Source organism: Pongo pygmaeus, chromosome 10, assembly GCF_028885625.2.
Source record: "Pongo pygmaeus isolate AG05252 chromosome 10, NHGRI_mPonPyg2-v2.0_pri, whole genome shotgun sequence".
Taxonomy (NCBI): domain Eukaryota; kingdom Metazoa; phylum Chordata; class Mammalia; order Primates; family Hominidae; genus Pongo; species Pongo pygmaeus.
Window position 1 is genome coordinate 119249470 of NC_072383.2, and position 17578 is coordinate 119267047.

The 17578-nt window shown below is 45.6% G+C and overlaps 1 protein-coding gene across 1 annotated transcript in view; it reads right to left on the minus strand.

Annotated features, from left to right (window-relative positions):
• Nucleotides 1–2700: 2700 nt before the first annotated feature.
• Nucleotides 2701–17578, minus strand: part of COQ5 (coenzyme Q5, methyltransferase) — a 28145-nt gene continuing 13267 nt past the window's right edge. The window contains exons 3-7 of the mRNA XM_054444630.2: nucleotides 16004–16225; nucleotides 9463–9569; nucleotides 4307–4395; nucleotides 3394–3505; nucleotides 2701–3309 (exon numbers count right to left, since the gene is read on the minus strand). Coding sequence (XP_054300605.1) covers nucleotides 3208–3309; nucleotides 3394–3505; nucleotides 4307–4395; nucleotides 9463–9569; nucleotides 16004–16225 — 632 coding nt within the window. The 3' untranslated portion in view covers nucleotides 2701–3207. The remainder of the gene's footprint in view (nucleotides 3310–3393; nucleotides 3506–4306; nucleotides 4396–9462; nucleotides 9570–16003; nucleotides 16226–17578) is intronic.

Below are 17578 nucleotides of genomic sequence, written 5' to 3' on the forward strand. Positions count from 1 at the left end.
TCCAAAGCTTTAGCTTGTCCAGTAAGCCCTACTCCAAACGGATGATCTGTCTCTAGCTACAGACCCAAAAGCTGATTCAAGACTGATAGCTAGACATTGGGAGTTGTAGTTGAATTTGATCTGTCCCATATTTACTGTCAAGTTGGCAGCTTTTTTGTTTTTTTATTCAGATGTGAGAAAACCATGTTGCTATGGAGATAAGACTGGGTTGATGGTTTATGAAGCTCCTTCTAGTGCCTGTTCCTTCCTGTTAATTTCAAAAGCCAATAGGCTCCAGCTGGCTGAAAAGAAAATGTAAGCTAAGTTTTTCTAAGCATTTATCAAATGTTCTTAGCTGCTGTTCTTTGAGAGAGTTGTATATAGCTAGCTCTATCTGGAAGCTTTTCAGTGACAGGGCAAGATCTTGTAAGTGAAGGCACGTAAATGATCCTTACTGTGCTGGGTCAGGAAGCAGCGTATCTGAAACCTTTTCACATACCTTTGAACTATGTTATCCACAAACTGTTAGCCAAGTCACAGACTGATTTCTGCAATTTATTTTTGAGACAGGGTCTAGCTCTGTCACCAAAGCTAGAGTGCAGTGGCGTGATCTCAACTCACTGCAACCTCCGCCTCCCGGGCTCAGATGATCCTCCCACCTCAGCCTTCCAAATAGCTGGGACCACAGGTATGTACCACCCCACCTGACTAATTTTTTATTTTTTGTAGAGATGGGATTTTGCCATGTTGCCCAGGCTGGTCTCGAACTCCTGGATTCAAGCAATCTGCCCTCCTTGGCCTCCCAAAGTGCTGGGATTACAGGCATAGGCCACTGTGCCGGGCCAATTTCTGCAATTCCTTAGCAAGGCCTCTTTAAAACCTTAAGATTCATCCACACTCAAAATATTTATGGCTGGGTGCAGTGCCTCATGTCCCAGCACCTTGGGAGGCCAAGGTGGGAGCCCAGGAGTACGAGAGCAGCCTGGGCAACACAGGGAGACCCTGCCTCTATTAAGAAAAAAAAATTATGGCAGCCAGGTATGGTGGCTCACACCTGTAATCCCAACACATTGGGAGGCTTGAGGTGGGCGGATCGCCTGATGTCAGGATATCGAGACCAGCCTGGCCAACATGGTGAAACCTTGTTTCTACTAAAAATACAAAAATTAGCCGGGCATGATGGTAGATACCTGTAATCCCAGCTACTTGGAAGGCTGAGGCAGGAGAATTGCTTGAACCTGGGAGGCGGAGGTTGCAGTGAGCCGAGATCACGCCACTGCACTCCAGCCTAGGTGACAGAGGGAGACTCGGTCTCCAAAAAAAAAAAAAAAAAAAAATTACAAATTAAAAAATTAACCAGGCACTATGGCGTATGCCTGTAGACCCAGCTATTTAAGAGGCTGAGGTGGAAGGACTGCTTGAGCCCAGGAGTTTAGGCTGTAGTGGGCTATGATCAGGTCACTGCACTCCAGCTCGAGTGACAGAGCGAGACCCTGTCTCTTAAAAAAATTTATGGCCTCATTTTAAGATCAAACAGTGGACTGTATTCAGGGAGAAGTTTAGAAAATGACAAGGCTGGGCGCGGTGGCTCACGCCTGTAATCCCAGCACTTTGGGAGGCCGAGGCGGGCAGGTCACGGGGTCAGGAGATCGAGACCACGGTGAAACCCCGTCTCTACTAAAAATACAAAAAAATTAGCTGGGCGCAGTGGTGGGCGCCTGTAGTCCCAGCTACTCGGGAGGCTGAGGCAGGAGAGTGGCATGAACCCGGGAGGCGGAGCTTGCAGTGAGCCGAGATCGCGCCACTGCACTCCAGCCTGGGCGACAGAGTGAGACTCTGTCTCAAAAAAAAAAAAAAGAAAATGACAAAAAATAAAAAAGAAAGACAACAGTAGACTATAACAAGGAGACAAGAAGTCTGCTCAGCTCCATCTCTGAGTACTGAAGGTTAGCTTACATCGTTTTCAAACTTTTTTTTTTTTTGCTATAAAACAAGTGTAATCTTACAAAAAAGCTCCCTATATAAGACATGAAAGCAAGATTTTGCTGGTACATTTATTTTCCAACAAGGACTTAATGAAAAGTTTTCTTTTTTTTTTTTTTTTTTTGAGACAGAGTCTCCCTCTATAACCCAGGATGGAGTGCAGTGGCACGATCTTGGCTCACTGCAATCTCTGCCTCCTGGGTTCAAGTGATTCACCTGCCTCAGCCTCCCGAGTAGCTGGGATTACAGGTGCACACCATCATGCCCAGCTAATTTTTTGTATTTTTAGTGGAGACAGGATTTCACCATGCTGGCCAGGCTGGTCTCAAACTCCTGACCTCGTGATACGCCTGCCTCGGCCTGCGCAAGTGCTGGGATTACAGGCATGAGCCACTGCACCCAACCTACATAGTAGCTTTTTATGGAAGAGGACTGAAAGAATGATGAAAAATATATTTTCTGGCCAGGCGCGGCCAACATGGTGAAATCTCTTACCTACTAAAAATACAAAAAAATTAGCCGGGCGTGGTGGCACACACCTGTAATCCCAGCTACTTGGGAGGCTGAGGCAGGAGAACTGCTTGAACCCAGGTGGAGTTCAAGGTGGAGGTTACAGTGAGCAGAGATTGCGCCACTGCACTCCAGCCTAGGTGACAGAGGAAAACTCCGTCTCGAAAAAAAAAAAGTAAAAGAAAAATGTATTTTCCTTACCCCTTCAAGAAAAAATGACAAGTACCATCAAAAGGTAAACTCGTTTACTGGTTCAGCACACAATTCTCATGATCATTAGTACTCTGACTTGGGCCTAGACTTCGTCCTAGGCTGAAAGGTTGATTCAGGTACAATTAAATTTTCTGGTTAAAAATCATCATTGGGTTCAAATGATCTATTATCCCTCTAGAAGGCAGCACCAGCAGAGAAGCTATAAATACACTCACTTCAAAACTGAGCTTTAGGGGTGGTTGTACCTTAACCACACACCCTACAGCCAAGAGAAATTAGCAGTTGAGCAAAGATAACAGACCAAATGCCTCTCTGGGAGACGGACTGAAGCAGCTCCAAGGAAAGCTGTAAAAAAGTGACAAGAATTGTTCTTCCACTTTGAGACTGTTCGATTCAAACATGAGTCCAAGGCACGTATCCTTAAGAGGAGATGCTCTGCTGCTGTCTCATTTGCCAGATTCTCCTTCAGTTCCAGGCTTTCAACAGGATGTGACTGGTTCATGCTCCATGATAGGAAAGGAATTAAAGTTTGAAGCCAGAATGAATGGCCACAATGCCTGATGTTAGACTTTCGTAAGTCACCTTGTGGAAGCCTGCATCTTCTATCATCTCCTTGAACTCTTCCTAAAACACAAGGAAAGATGATACAGCCTGGGTAGCCTGGATATCACTGTAGGGCCTTTGTTTAAAGCTATAGAAATTTCATACCTGAGACGGAAACCTTCGGATACTCTCTACAAGGTACTGATAGGACTTCCAGTCTCCAGCGATGACCTCTCCCAGGACAGGGATGACCTGGAAGCTATATAGATCATAAAGCCTAAGCAAACAAAAAGGTAAAAGACGAAGATTAGAACATGCCCCTCACTTCTTCCCTAGATAAGAAGAAAGAAGGACTAAACCTGGGGTCACAAACTCAAATGCCTATAGGGATCAAGCAAGAACCTGAATTAAGTGGGTCAGGTACAAGACCAGTAGAAGTGCTGACAGGTACAGTTAGGAAATATTATGAAGTGGAGAAGGGACAGTTACTACTCAGCCCTCCCTGTGGCATGTGGGGAGATGGGCCTACCCAGGGCTTCCATGTATCTGATTTCTCAAGTGAAGCTGGAAATTCAGATTTTTATGTAAAATTTCCTGATTTAAATTTTTTTTTTTTTTAGAGATAGGGTCTCACTGTGTTGCCCAGGCTGGTCTTGAACTCCTGGCCTCAAGTGATCCTCCCGCCTCAGCCTCCCAAAGTGCTGGGATTACAAGCATGAGCCACTGCACTTGGCCCAAATTTCCTGATTTTTTTTTTAAGCCAGTCAAATTTATCAATGGAGAGTTGAGTAGCAACGTTAGTGCCACTAATAAGTTCTGATAACCCACTACCATTGGACCAGGCATTTCCTGATTTTTAAATAGGGGCTTCTAAGTCAATTTCTTAATATACATATGTAAGCCAACTTGGGTCTGGTTTGAGACTCTTGTGGCCTAGGTATTGTCATTCAGAACTGGCTGACCTCTGGTACTCTGAACTACAAAGTTCATGCTTATAGCTTACGGCTATTTTCAATCCATTTCGGGGTGGGAAACCTTGGCTATACAATGAAGATAAAGCCCTACTAACAATGCCAACCTGGATATGAGGGGATTGTTCACTTGGCTAAATTCCAGACAGAGAAACCGTCCTCCTGGTTTCAGCACCCGATGAGCTTCCTGGAGTGCCTGAGCAAGACAATGAACAACAGGACACACTCCTCAGTAGACCTCACTCAATTCCATGAGGCCAAGACAGCTTTAGCTTCTGTAGGCATTAAAAAAGTTGTCATGGCCCACAAACCTCTTGTTTGTTCTCACTTGGGAAGCTGTAACAGCAGCAGTAACCCTATGTATCCCAAATGCTATAGGCATTCTGCTGCCAGTGACTAGACAAAGTTAGTTGGGGTAATCTAAACTGACTACAGATTGGTACAATTGCATGAAGGGTAAGTTTAGAGTTACCTATCAAAATCACAATGGATATCCTCTCTGTTCAATTTTACTTCAAGGAATCTATCTTACAGAAATGATTCTACTGTGGGAATGACATGTACGTGGGTTATTCACTTTTATTTATTTTATTTTTTATTTTTATTTTTTGCAATGAAGTCTTGCTCTGTCGCCCAGACTGGAGTGCAGTGGTGTGATCTCAGCTCACTGCAACCTCTGCCTCCCAGGTTCAAGTGATTCTCCTGCCTCAGCTTCCCGAGTAGCTGAACTATAGGTGCCTGCCACCACGCCCTGCTAATTTTTTGTTTGTTTGTTTTTGAGGTGGAATTTCGCTCTTGTTGCCCAGGCTGGAGTGCAATGGCACGATCTCGGTTCACCACAACCTCCACCTCTCAGGTTGAAGCGATTTTCCTGCCTCAGCCTCCCGAGTAGCTAGGATTACAGGCATGTACCACCACGCCCGGCTAATTTTGTATTTTTAGTAGAGACAGTGTTTCTCCATGTTGGTCAGGCTGGTCTCGAACTCCCAGCATCAGGTGGTCTGCCAGCCTCGGCCTCCCAATGTGCTGGGATTGCAGGCGTGAGCCACCGCACCCAGCCTATTTGTTTGTTTTTTTGAGACAGAGTTTCGCTCTTGTTGCCCAGGCTAGAGTGCAATGGCATGATCTTGGCTCACTGCAACCTCCGCCTCCTGGCTTCAAACGATTCTCTTGCCTCAGACTCCCAAGGCAGACTCTCAAGCTGGGATTACAGGCATGCATCACCACGCCCAACTAATTCTGTATTTTTAGTAGAGACAGGGTTTCACCATGTTGGCCAGGCCAGTCTCGAACTCCTGGCCTGAAGTGATCCACTCGCCTCGGCCTCACAAGGTGCTAGGATTACAGGTGTGAGCCACCATGCCTGGCCGGTTATTCACTTTTAAATAAAAAGTATAGGAAGCCATTGTTTTGGATTGTTTCTGCACTAGGTTCCAACAGACCAGACTAAGCATCAAAATGGAGTCACCCAACTTGTGACTCCATAGTTCCACGTCACCAAACCGAAACTAAGTTGCCAGCTGACCTTCTGAGAGATCAGAAGAAAGAGATACAGTCAATTTCTCCAACACTCCTGTTTAAATTTTTTTTTTTTTTTTTGAGACGGAGTCTCGCTCTGTCACCCAGTCTGGAGTGCACTGGCACGATCTCAGCTCACTGCAACCTCTGCCTCCTCGGTTCAAGTGATTCTCCTGCCTCAGCCTCCCATGTTGCTGGGATTACAGGCACATGCCACCACACCCGGCTAATTTTTGCATTTTTAGTAGAGATGGAGTTTCGCCATGTTGGCCAGGCTGGTCTTGAACTAGAGACTTCAGGTGATCATTCCACCTCGGCCTCCCAAAGTGCTAGGATTACAGACTTGGGCCACCACGCCCAGCCTATTTTTTTTATTATTCTGCCTCCCTATCACAGCCTTTCAAGAAAAGTAGTTTTGAAAGGATAAATAATACACTCTTTGTTCTTTGCTTCTCTGCTTTCTTCAGTCTTTCTGTGTCTATAAAGCCAATGTCTTCTGCTCAACTCATTGGGATGCATTCTATTTTTATTTATTTATTTATTTTTTTGAGACAGAGTCTTGCTCTGTCGCCCAGGCTGGAGTGCAGTGGCACAATCTCGGCTCACTGCAACCTCCACCTCCCGGGTTCGAGCAATTCTCCTGTCTCAGCCTCCCAAGTAGCTGGGATTACAGATGCCCACCACCATGCCTGGCTAATTTTTGTATTTTTAGTATAGACAGGGTTTCACCATGTTGGCCAGGCTGGTCTCAAACTCCTGACCTCAACTGATCCGCCCGCCTCGGCCTCCCAAAGTGCTGGGATTAAAGGCGTGAGCTACCATGCCCAACACGTTCTATTTTATGAAATGAAGTCATTTTAAAATTTGCTGTTCAAACACTTGTCAAAAGACAAGTGTTTGAATAGCACAAGATTAGAAGCATCTTTAACGATTAATAAGAGACTAAATTATGAAATATAAATATAAATGGAATCTATTCAACTTTTTTTTTTTTTTTTTTTTGAGACGGAGTCTCATTCTGTTGCCCAGGCTGAAGTGCAGTGGTGCGATCTCAACTCACCGCAACCTCTGTCTCCCGGGTTCAAGTGATTCTCCTCTCTCAGCCTCCCAAGTATCTGGGACTATAGGCACACGCCACCACGCCCAGCTAATTTTTGTATTTTTAGTAGAGACGGGGTTTTCACCATGTTGGTCAGACTGGTCTCGAACTCCTGACCTCATGATCCACCCGCCTCGGCCTCCCAAAGTGCTGGGATTACAGGTGTGAGCCACCACGCCCGGCCTCTATTCAACTATTTTAAAAAGTGCCAGGTGCGGTGGCTCACACCTGTAATCCCAGCACTTTGGTAGGCTGAGGCGGGTGGATCACCTGAGGTCGGGAGTTCGAGACCAGCCTGACCAACATGGAGAAACTCTGTCTCTACTAAAAACACAAAATTAGTTGGGCATGGTGGCACATGCCTGTAACCCCAGCTACTTGGGAGGCTGAGGCAGGAGAATCACTTGAACCCAGGAGGCGGAGGTTTCAGTGAGCCCAGATCTCTCCACTGCACTCCAGCCTGGGTGACAGAGTGAGACTCTGTCTCAAAAAATAATAATAATAATAAAATAAAAAAATAAAAAGAGCCAGTGCTGTTTATGTACTTACAAGGAAAAATCTCCAAGAAATACTTGTTTACTTTTATTCTATCCATCTATCTATTTATTTATTTTTGAGGTGGAGTCTCACTCTGTCGCCCAGGCTGGAGTGCAGTGGTGCGATCTTGGCTCACTGCAGCCTCTGCCTCCTGGGTTCAAGGGATTTTCCCAACTCAGCCTCCCGAGTAGCTGGGACTACAGGTTCATGCCGCCACGCCCAGCTAATTTTTGTATTTTTAGTAGAGACGGGGTCTCACCATGTTGGCCAGGATGGTCTTGATCTCCTTACCTCGTGATCTGCCCACCTCGGCCTCCCAAAGAGTTGGGAGGCCAGCCTGGAGGCCTCCAAAGAGTTCAAGACCAGCTGAGGTTGAACTCTCAACTGGTTGCAGTGAGCCAAGATCACGTTACTGTACTCCAGCCTGGGTGACACAGTAAGAGTCCATCTCCAAACAAAAAAAAGAAAAAAGAAAGAAAATAGTATATACACCTTGGCACAAAACATCACAAACACTTGTCTAAGGTTAGTCAGTAAATAAATGATCGAATCCATGCAAAAATTACAAATAAGGATGTCACAAAGTTGTGCTACATGCAAAACATGGGAAAAAAAGAAATATCAATTGGTTATTAGTTATGTGAATCATAACCAATTCAGAAAACATCTTGACAAAGATACACAAGAAGCTGGTGACAGTCTGAAGGGAGAAGCACTGAATGGGAGAGGAGGCAAGGATGGGAGGGAGACTGTCACATATAACCTTTTGTATGTTTTGAACTTTGAACCTATTAAAAAAATTTTTTTCCCCAGGCGTGGTGGCTTACGCCTGTAATCCCAGCACTTTGGGAGGCTGAGGCGGGAGGATCATGAGGTCAAGAGATAGAGACCATCCTGGCCAACATGGTGAAACACTGTCTCTACTGATAAATACAAAAATTAGCTGGGCGTGGTGGCACACACATGTAGTCCCAGCTACTTGGGAGGCTGACGCAGGAGAATTGCTTGAACCCAGGAGACGGAGGTTGTAGTGAGCCAAGATCGTGCCATTGCACTCCAGCCTGGCAACAGAGCGAGACTCTGTCTCAAAAAAAAAAAAAAGTTTTCATTCAACGAAATAATAAACTGGCTACTGACATAGGAAAGGTGATGCAAACCAAGCTGATGAACAGCATAAAGAACTTACCACTTAACCAAAGGACCCAGGCAACCAGAAACCATGTTACTGAAATGAAACTCTTTGCTTTGCACATGGTCTTCAAGTGTTTTGAACAGAATATTAAAGTAGGAATATTGGTCAGGCATGGTGGCTCAAGCCTGTAATCCCAGCATTTTGGGAGGCTGAGGTGGGAGGATCACTTGAGCTCAGGAGTTCGAGACCAACCTGGGCAACATGGCGAAACTCCATCTCTACAAAAAATAAAGTAGGAACAAAGAAGAGCTCCATCAGATTAAGAGCTGAATGTTCCCCTTTTCCTGTAGAAAAGCCATGAATCCAGCTATCTTTTGTCAAAACAGTGTTTGAGGGCCCTTGTCTTTGTCAGCCTCTGACATGTCTCTGATTTTCTGCAAATTCACAGGGTCAGGCAGCTTCACAAGTATGAGGAAATACACAAAAGGCCAGAGCAAGACTAAATCCCAAATATGTGAATACCAATCCAAGTAAGACAGACTTCTATGGAGATCAGCTCTGTGGTTTCAGTCTTTCCCAATTTTGTGACTAGAAAATTTGTCAACTTAAAGGATCGAGGACCCTAAACTTCAAACAGGCATTCCACACAAGCGCCAGGCCCTTAAACATAATTTTTTAAATTTTTTTTAAGATTAATACATCTCTTTCTCTCTCTCTCTCTCTCTCTCTCTCTCTCTCCCCCGCCTCCCTCCCCCCCTCCCCATCCCTGGGTGTGGTGGTGGGTTCCCGTAATCCCAGCTACTTGGGAGGCACATGTGGAAGGACTGCTTGAGCCCAGGAGTTTGAGACTAGCCTGGGCAACATAGCAAGTTCCCATCTCAAAAAATAAAACTCTCCTTCTTTCCTCACTCACTGTAGCTCTACAACAGAGGTAATTTCCTGAGAGTCATACAAGCTGAGGATGCAGCCATTCATACCTGATCAATGTGTGTGACATTCCGGATCCCAAAGGCAATGGTGTAAATATCAAACTTGTCATCATCAAAGGGCAGTTCTTCAGCATCTCCTAATACCCATGCAAGTCCTGAAAGAGAAAGTGAGTTCCAGGTCTCAGTCTGGGTAGCTGTTTTTCCTGCCCCCAGTGAATTCATTTCATGTAGAGCATTGAGCTGGAGAGCCCAAGTCCTGGGTGGTTAGGCTGCCTGGATTCTAATCCCAGCTTCACCATATTCCTTATATATACATATTTTTCCTTTTATATTTTTAATCAATCATTATTATTTTTTTTAGACATGGGGAGGTCTTGCTTTCTCACCCAGGCTGGAGTACAGTGGCACACAGCTCACTGCATCCTCAAACTCCTGGACTCAAAGGATCCTCCTGCCTTAGCATCCCCAGTAGTTGGGACTATAGGCACACACCACCCTGCCCAGCTAATTTTTTAAAATTTCTTCTGTAGAGACGAGGTCTCATCATCTTGCCCAGGCTGGTCTCAAACTCCTGGGCTCAAGCAATCCTCCCGCCTCGGCCTCCCAAAGTGCTGGAATTACAGATGTGAGCCACTGTGCCTGGCCTGTGTATTCTTGAATAAACTACTTTGTCTGTTTCCTCGTCTGTAAAATGGAGTTAAAAACTAGTGCCTACTTTATAGGGTTACTACAAGTATTAACTGAGTTACTCTCAGTACAGAATTTAGCAGAGTTTTACTGGTTTTATTGGAATCATAGAGCATCAGCGTGTCCAGGTCTGAGATTCAGAGATCACCAGAGGCCCCTATCAGGGTGGCTGTGTCCTCCAAGAATCTTGATTGGACTTTAACATTATACAACCTACAGTGAATAAGATGTAAAATACAAAAAGAAGACTGTATAGAGGAAGGTAAATGAAAATAACCTTTCTGGAAAGCAAATTAGCAGTATCTAACAAAGGCCTTAAAAATAAGGATACCTGGCCAGGTGCGGTGGCTCACACCTGTAATCCCAGCATTTTGGGAAGCTGAGGGAGGCAGATCACGAGGTCAGGAGATCGAAACATGGTGAAACCCTGTCTCTACTAAAAATACAAAAAATTAGCCAGGCGTGGTGGCATGCACCTGTAGTCCCAGCTACTGGGGAGGCTGAGGCAGGAGAATTGCTTGAATTCGGGAGGTGGAGGTTGCAGTGAGCTGAGATTGCGCCACTGCACTCCAGCCTGGGTGACAGAGCGAGACTCCGTCTCAAAAAAAAAAAAAAAAAAAAAAAAAAGTATACCTTTTGACCCAGTGATTTGATTTTTAGGGAAAGGACATTGACATCATCATTACAGCTACTGCTTAGAGGGCCCTTATCAAGTGGCAGGGTCTGTGTTATTTTATGTACATCTTTAGATAGATTATCTTAATATATCCTCATACCAACTGTGAGAGAGTTACTACCATTATCCTCATGTTTCAGGTCAGCAAAGTGAACATCAGAAAGGTTTAAAGTCTGAGCTGAGCAGGTTGGCATGCACCTGTAATCCCAGAGACTCAGGAGGCTGAGGCGGGAGGAGAGCTTGAGCCCAGGAGTTCAAGACCAGCCTGGGTAACACAGCAAGACCATATCTCGAAAAAATAAAAAGCAAAAAGAGAAAGGTTGCTTGCCCAAGGTCACACAGATGGACTGGAACTCAGAGCCTATGTTTTCAATAGCTATGGCATATCACCTCCTAGTTTGAAGTAGTTATTAGAGTTTAAACACTTGACTAAGGTTATACAGTCAGTAAACGAATGAATCCATGCAAAAATTACAAATAAGAATGTCACAAAGTTGTGCTATATGCAAAACACTGGGGAAAAAAAGAATTATCAATTGTTTATTGGTTATATGAATCATGAAACATCCATATGGAAGAATAGCATAAAAAATAATGATTTCGGCCAGGTGTGGTGGCTCACGCCTGTAATCCCAGCACTTTGGGAGACCGAGGTGGGCGGACCACGAGGTCAGGAGATCAAGACCATCTGGGCTAACACGGTGAAACCCTGTCTCTACTAAAAATACAAAAAATTAGCCAGGCGTGGTGGTGGGCGCCTGTAGTCCCAGATAATCGGGAGGCTGAGGCAGGAGAATGGTGTGAACCTGGGAGGTGGAGCCTGCAGAGAGTCGAGATTGCGCCACTGCACTCCAGCCTGGGCAACAGAGCAAGACTCTGTCTCAAAAAAATAAAATAAAATAAAATAAAAATAATGATTTCAAGGAATTTCTAATGACATGGAAAAATCTTTTGATACAACAGTAAATTAAAGCAGATTACTAAATTGTAGGCTGGGCGCGGTAGCTCATGCCTGTAATCCCAGCACTTTGCGAGGCCAAGGCAGGTGGATCACGAGGTCAGGAGTTCGAGACCAGCCTGACCAAGATGGTGAAACCCCCTCTCTACTAAAAATACAAAAATTAGCTGGGCTTGGTGCAGGGTGCCTGCAATCTCAGCTACTTGGGAGGCTGAGGCAGGGGAATCGCTTGAACTGGGAGGCGGAGGTTGCAGGGAGCCGAGATCGCGCCACTGCACTCTAGCCTGGGCGACAAAGCAGGACTCCGTCTCAAAAATAAATAAATAAATAAATAAACAAATAAATAAATAAATTGTATATATAGGATGTTCTCAACTTTCTAAAAAGGGAATAATTAGGAAAAAGGAAGGAAACATTACCATATTGACGGGCAACTCTGAATGTTGGAATTATGGTTAACATTTACTTTCTTCTTAATACTTTTCCAGGCCAGGCGCGATAGCCCACACCTGCAATCCCAGCACTTTGGGAGGCCGAAGAGGGCAGACCACTTGAGGCCAAGAGTTTGAGAGTAGCCTGGCCAGCATGGCAAAACCCTATCTCTACTAAAAATACAAAAATTAGCCAGACATGGTGGCATACACCTATAATCCTAGCTACTTACCTGGCTAATTTTTTTTGTATTTTTAGTAGAGATAGGGTTTCACCATGTTGACCAGGCTGTTCTCGAACTCCTGACCTCAGGTGATCCACCTGCCTCGGCCTCCCAAAGTGCTGGGATTACAGGTGTGAGCCATGGCACCCAGCCAAATATATATACATTTTAAAGCTCCTGCCCCTAAGATCTTCCATTTGGGAAGGAAAGTGCTACTTAAAAAATATAAATAAAACACATAACCATGCTATACATTAAAAAAAAGTAGTTAAGGGCTTGGTGCGGTGACTCACACCTGTAATCCCAGCACTTTGGGAGGCTGAGGCGGGCAGATCACAAGGTCAGGAGATCGAGACCATCCTGGCTAACACAGAGAAACCCCGTCTCTACTAAAAATACAAAAATTAGCCGGGCGTGGTGGCATGTGCCTGTAGTCCCAGCTGCTGGGGAGGCTGAGGCAAGAGAATGGCATGAACCCGGGAGGCGGAGCTTGCAGTGAGCCGAGATTGCACCACTGCACTCCAGCCTGGGCGACAGAGCGAGACTCCATCTCAAAAAAAAAAAAAAAAAAGTAGTTAAGTTACACATTAACTTTTTTTTTTTTGAGACAGAGCCTCGCTCTGTCACCCAATCTGGAGTGTAGTGGTGTGACGTTCACCTCGTGGGTTCAAGAGATTCTCATGCCTCAGCCTCCTGAGTAGCTGGGATTACAGGCGTGCACTACCACACCTGGCTAATTTTTGTATTTTTAGTAGAGACAAGGTTTCACCATGTTGACCAGGCTGTTCTCAAACTTTTGACCTCAGGTGATCTGCCTGCCTCAGCCTCCCAAAGTGTTGGGATTACAGGCGTAAGCCACTGCGCCTGACCACACATTAACTTTTATATTTATTAAATAATTTCTAGGGTCCTCCTACTCAGTTTCTACTTTTCATGATGTTTTTGCAAAGGTATGATTATTGGAGATTGATAAAACAAGGAGGAAAGATAAAACTGTACTATGGGGCACTTAATTCCTACGCAGATGCATTTGTCTTGGTGCTTAGGAGAGCTCGAAGGGCAGGCTATGCAATGGAAGAGATGATTCCAGAAATGGAACACTGCCTATCATTTCAATATCTTTGTTTTCCATTCTTTATGGCTAAGTACCAGAGAGAAGGGAAACATGTTTGTCAGTAGGAGTAAGGAAACATAGTGCCTTTGTCTAAAAACACTAGCGACTGTCTGCCTTCTGACCAGTATTGATGGTTAACAAAGGAGCCCTTCAGCTTGGGGGCCAAGTGGGCTGCAGTTCGTCTAGGCAGCTCCTTCTGACGGTGGGAGGAGGAAGAGGAGGAAGATTTGAGCTAAAATGACCATAGACACTCATGGTGGGGGAGGAGGAGAGAAATGCTGATGTTGACCTGAGGGACGTTCTTTGTTATATACCACTGCCCCTCACAGTGGCCATCTGTGGTCCCTGGCCAGCATGGAAGAGGGCAGAATAGCGGCTCTGCAAAGCTGGGCGGGGCGCAGTGGCTCACACCTGTAATCCCAACACTTTGGGGGGCAGGGGTGGGCAGATCACATGAGGCCAGGAGTTCGAGACCAGCCTGGCCAACATAGTGAAACCCTGTCTCTACTAAAAATACAAAAAAATTAGCTGGGTATGGTGCTGCGCAGCTGTAATCCCAGCTACTCGGGAGGCTGAGGCACAAGAATTGCTTGAACCTGGGAGGCAGAGGTTGTAGTGACCCGAGATCGTGCCACTGTACTCCATCCTGCCACTGTACTCCATCCTGGGCAACAGGGCAAGACTCTGTCTCAGAAACAACAACAACAACAACAATAAAAACTGGGCCAACAGGGTGCAGTTGCCAGGATGGAGTTTATCTCTTGTTGCCTAGGCCAGAGTGCAATGGCACGATCTTGGCTCACCACAACCTCCACCTTCCAGGTTCAAGCAATTCTCCTGCCTCAGCCTCCCAGATAGCTGGGATTACAGGCATGCGCCACCACACCCAGCTGGTTTTGTGTTTTTAGTAGAGACAGGGTTTCTCCATATTGGTCAGGCTGGTCTTGAACTCCAGACCTCAGGTGATCCACCCCCATCGGCCTCCCAAAGTGCTGGGATTACAGGCGTGAGCCACCACGCCTGGCCACATTTGCTTTTTTTTGAGACAAGGTCTTACTCTGTTGCCCAGGCTGGAGTGCAGTGGCATGATCATGGCTCACTGCAGTCTGGACCTTCTGGACTCAAGTGATCCTCCTGCTTCAGCCTCCCAAGTAGCTGTTACTACAGGTGTGTACCACCACACTTGGCTAACTTAAATTTTTTGTAGTGACAGAGTCTCACTATGTCGCCTAGGCTGGTCTTGAACTCCTGGCTTCAAGCGATCCTTCACCCTTGGCCTTCCAAAGTGCTGGGATTACAGGCATGAGCCACCTCGCTGCCACAATCTACATTTTTAAGCTAGCACACAAATCACCCATTTTGAGCTTGCAGTAATCTCACAGAGATACACATGCAGTCATCTGCCTATCTGCTGTTCGTATTTACCACAGTGGGGAAGCGTAAGGAGTACTGTTCACGAGTGTTTCTTTGAGTATATCAGTTGGGTCCTCTGAGAAACATGCTGAGATGGACCAAGGAGTATAATAATTTTTTGTGTGTGTGGCAGGGGAAACACAGAGAAGACAAAGGGAGAGGAAGAAAGACTGAGCAAGAAAAGCCTTTAGACCTTAATGCAGATCTGACAAAGGCTCAGCCTACCCAATAGGGACCTCTGGAACAAAGGCTGGCTGTTAAAGAGTCTTGCTTGGAAAATATCCAGGCCCTAGTAGTCCCACAGTGTTCAGCCATTGGCTAGGGGCTGCCACAAAAGAGCCTGGCCTCCCTTGGAAGCTGAGGCAGAGGCTGATGGTGCTAATAGGTGGAGTACGCTAGCTAACTGCACTCCTTGTGGCTGAAGGGCAAGTTATTTCTTTTTTTATTTTTAAAATTTCTTTAGAGACAGGGTCTCGCTCTGTCACTCAGGCTGGAGTGCAGAGATGCAATCATAGCTCATTGCAGCCTGGAACTCTTGGGCTCAAGTAATCCTCCCATCGTGGCCTCCCAAAGTTCTGAGATTATAGGTGTGAGCCATGGGCCCAGCCAGAAGTTCTTTCTTTACAGGAGATGAGAGGTCCAGTTGCACAGCAATCAAACTATCCTAGTATGGACAGGAGAATGGAATGGTTCAAGAATGGGAATGATACACCGAGTTCATCCTGAAGCTGCTGGGAAATGACAGCAAAACTTCTGTCTCAGGGTCTGAGAGCTGAGAGCTGAAGATTCAACTCCAGTTTGGGATCTGCCACTGAGAAGTTCTGTGACTTGGGTAAGATTCTTGACTTATTTGGGATCTAGTGATCCCAGTCACATAGGGCTGGGTAAGCTCATTCAATGGGCTGCTATGCATAAATAATGCATATAACAGCACACAAACTAGATTCAGCCATGCAAATCATCTTCAACCTGCCCACCTGTAAGTTTCTGAAAGCAAAAGATAAAGCATTTCAATATTTTACATATTCTACCTCATTCTATAAAGACACAAACACTTCCCCTGTGTCTGCCTTCTGCAGGACTCACCAGCTCTGTATCCTTGAGCCAAGGCTTTCTGCTTTCCAACCTTTAGCATCTCCTTGTTGATGTCACACACCACGACACGAGACCCGCCCAAGGAATCTTCTTCATTCTGGTACTCTTTGGCAATTTCTTCCCAGGATAAATTTTGTTGGGCCCTCAACTGCCTCTTCTGTTTTCTCTGATGCTGGGACTGAACATAATTAAGGAACCGGAATGCAATGTCACCTGTGGGAAGCCAACATGAGGAAAGATGCAGACTAAAACAAAAATAAAAAAGGAAGAAACAGCATTTCCTAAAACCCAAAGGGGTAACAGAGGCACAGGAGTACCTGTGTTAGCTAACTGGACACAGTGTGGCTGAAAGCCAAGTCCTTTCTTCTTTTTGTTAGAGACAGGGTCTCACTCCACCACCCTGGCTGGAGTGCAGAGGCACAATCATAGCTAAGTGTGTGAACGTGGAAGTTTCTACTCATTTCAACACTAACTTTTTTTTTAATTAAAGAAATTGGGCTGGGCTCACGCTTGCAATCTCAGTACTTTGGAAGGCTGAGACTGGTGGATCACCTGAGGTCAGGAGTCTGAGACCAGCCTGGCCAACATGGTGAAACCCCATCTCTACTAAAAATACAAAAATTAGCCAGGTGTGGTGGCAGCCGCCTGTAATCCCAGCTACTCGGGAGGCTGGGGCAGGAGAATAGCTTGAACCTGGGAAACGGATGTTGCAGTGGGCTGAGATAGCGCCATTGCACTCTAGCCTGGGTGACAAAAGCAAAATTCCGTCTCAAAATAAATAAATAAATAAATAAATAAATAAATAAATAAAATAAAAACTGAGGCCGGGTGCGGTGGCTCACGCCTGTAATCCCAGCACTTTGGGAGGCCAAGGCAGGTGGATCACAAGGTCAGGAGATCGAGACCATCCCGGCTAACACAATGAAACCCCGTCTCTACTAAAAAATACAAAAAAAAAAAAAAAATTAGCAGGGCGTGGTGGTGGGCACCTGTAGTCCCAGCTACTTGGGAGGCTGAGGCAGGAGAATGGCATGAACCCAGGAGGCAGAGCTTGCAGTGAGCTGAGATTGCGCCATTACACTCCAACCTGGGCAACAGAGTGAGACTCCATCTCTAAAAAAAAAAAAAAAAAAAAAAAAACTGAAAATCAAGTGTTTATAATCTGTGACCTGGTAAATATTGTTCAGGACAAATCCAGTGCTTTCTGGAATCCTATTTCCTTTCTTTTTTCCTCTCTTTTCTATATTTCCTTTTCTTTCTTTCTTTTTTTTTTTTTTTGAGATGGAGTTTCTGCTCTTGTTGCCCAGGCTGGAGTGCAATGGCGTGATCACAGCTCACTGCAACCTCTGCCTCCCAGGTTCAAGTGATTCTCCTGCCTCAGCCTCCCAAGTAGCTGGGATCACAGGCATGTGCCACCAAACCTGGCTAATTTTGTATTTTTAGTAGAGATGGGGTTTCATCATGTTGGTCAGGCTGGTCTCAAACTCTTGACCTCAGGTGATCCACTCGCCTAGGCCTTCCAAATTGCTGGGATTACAGGCATGAGCCATTGCGCCTGGCCCTATA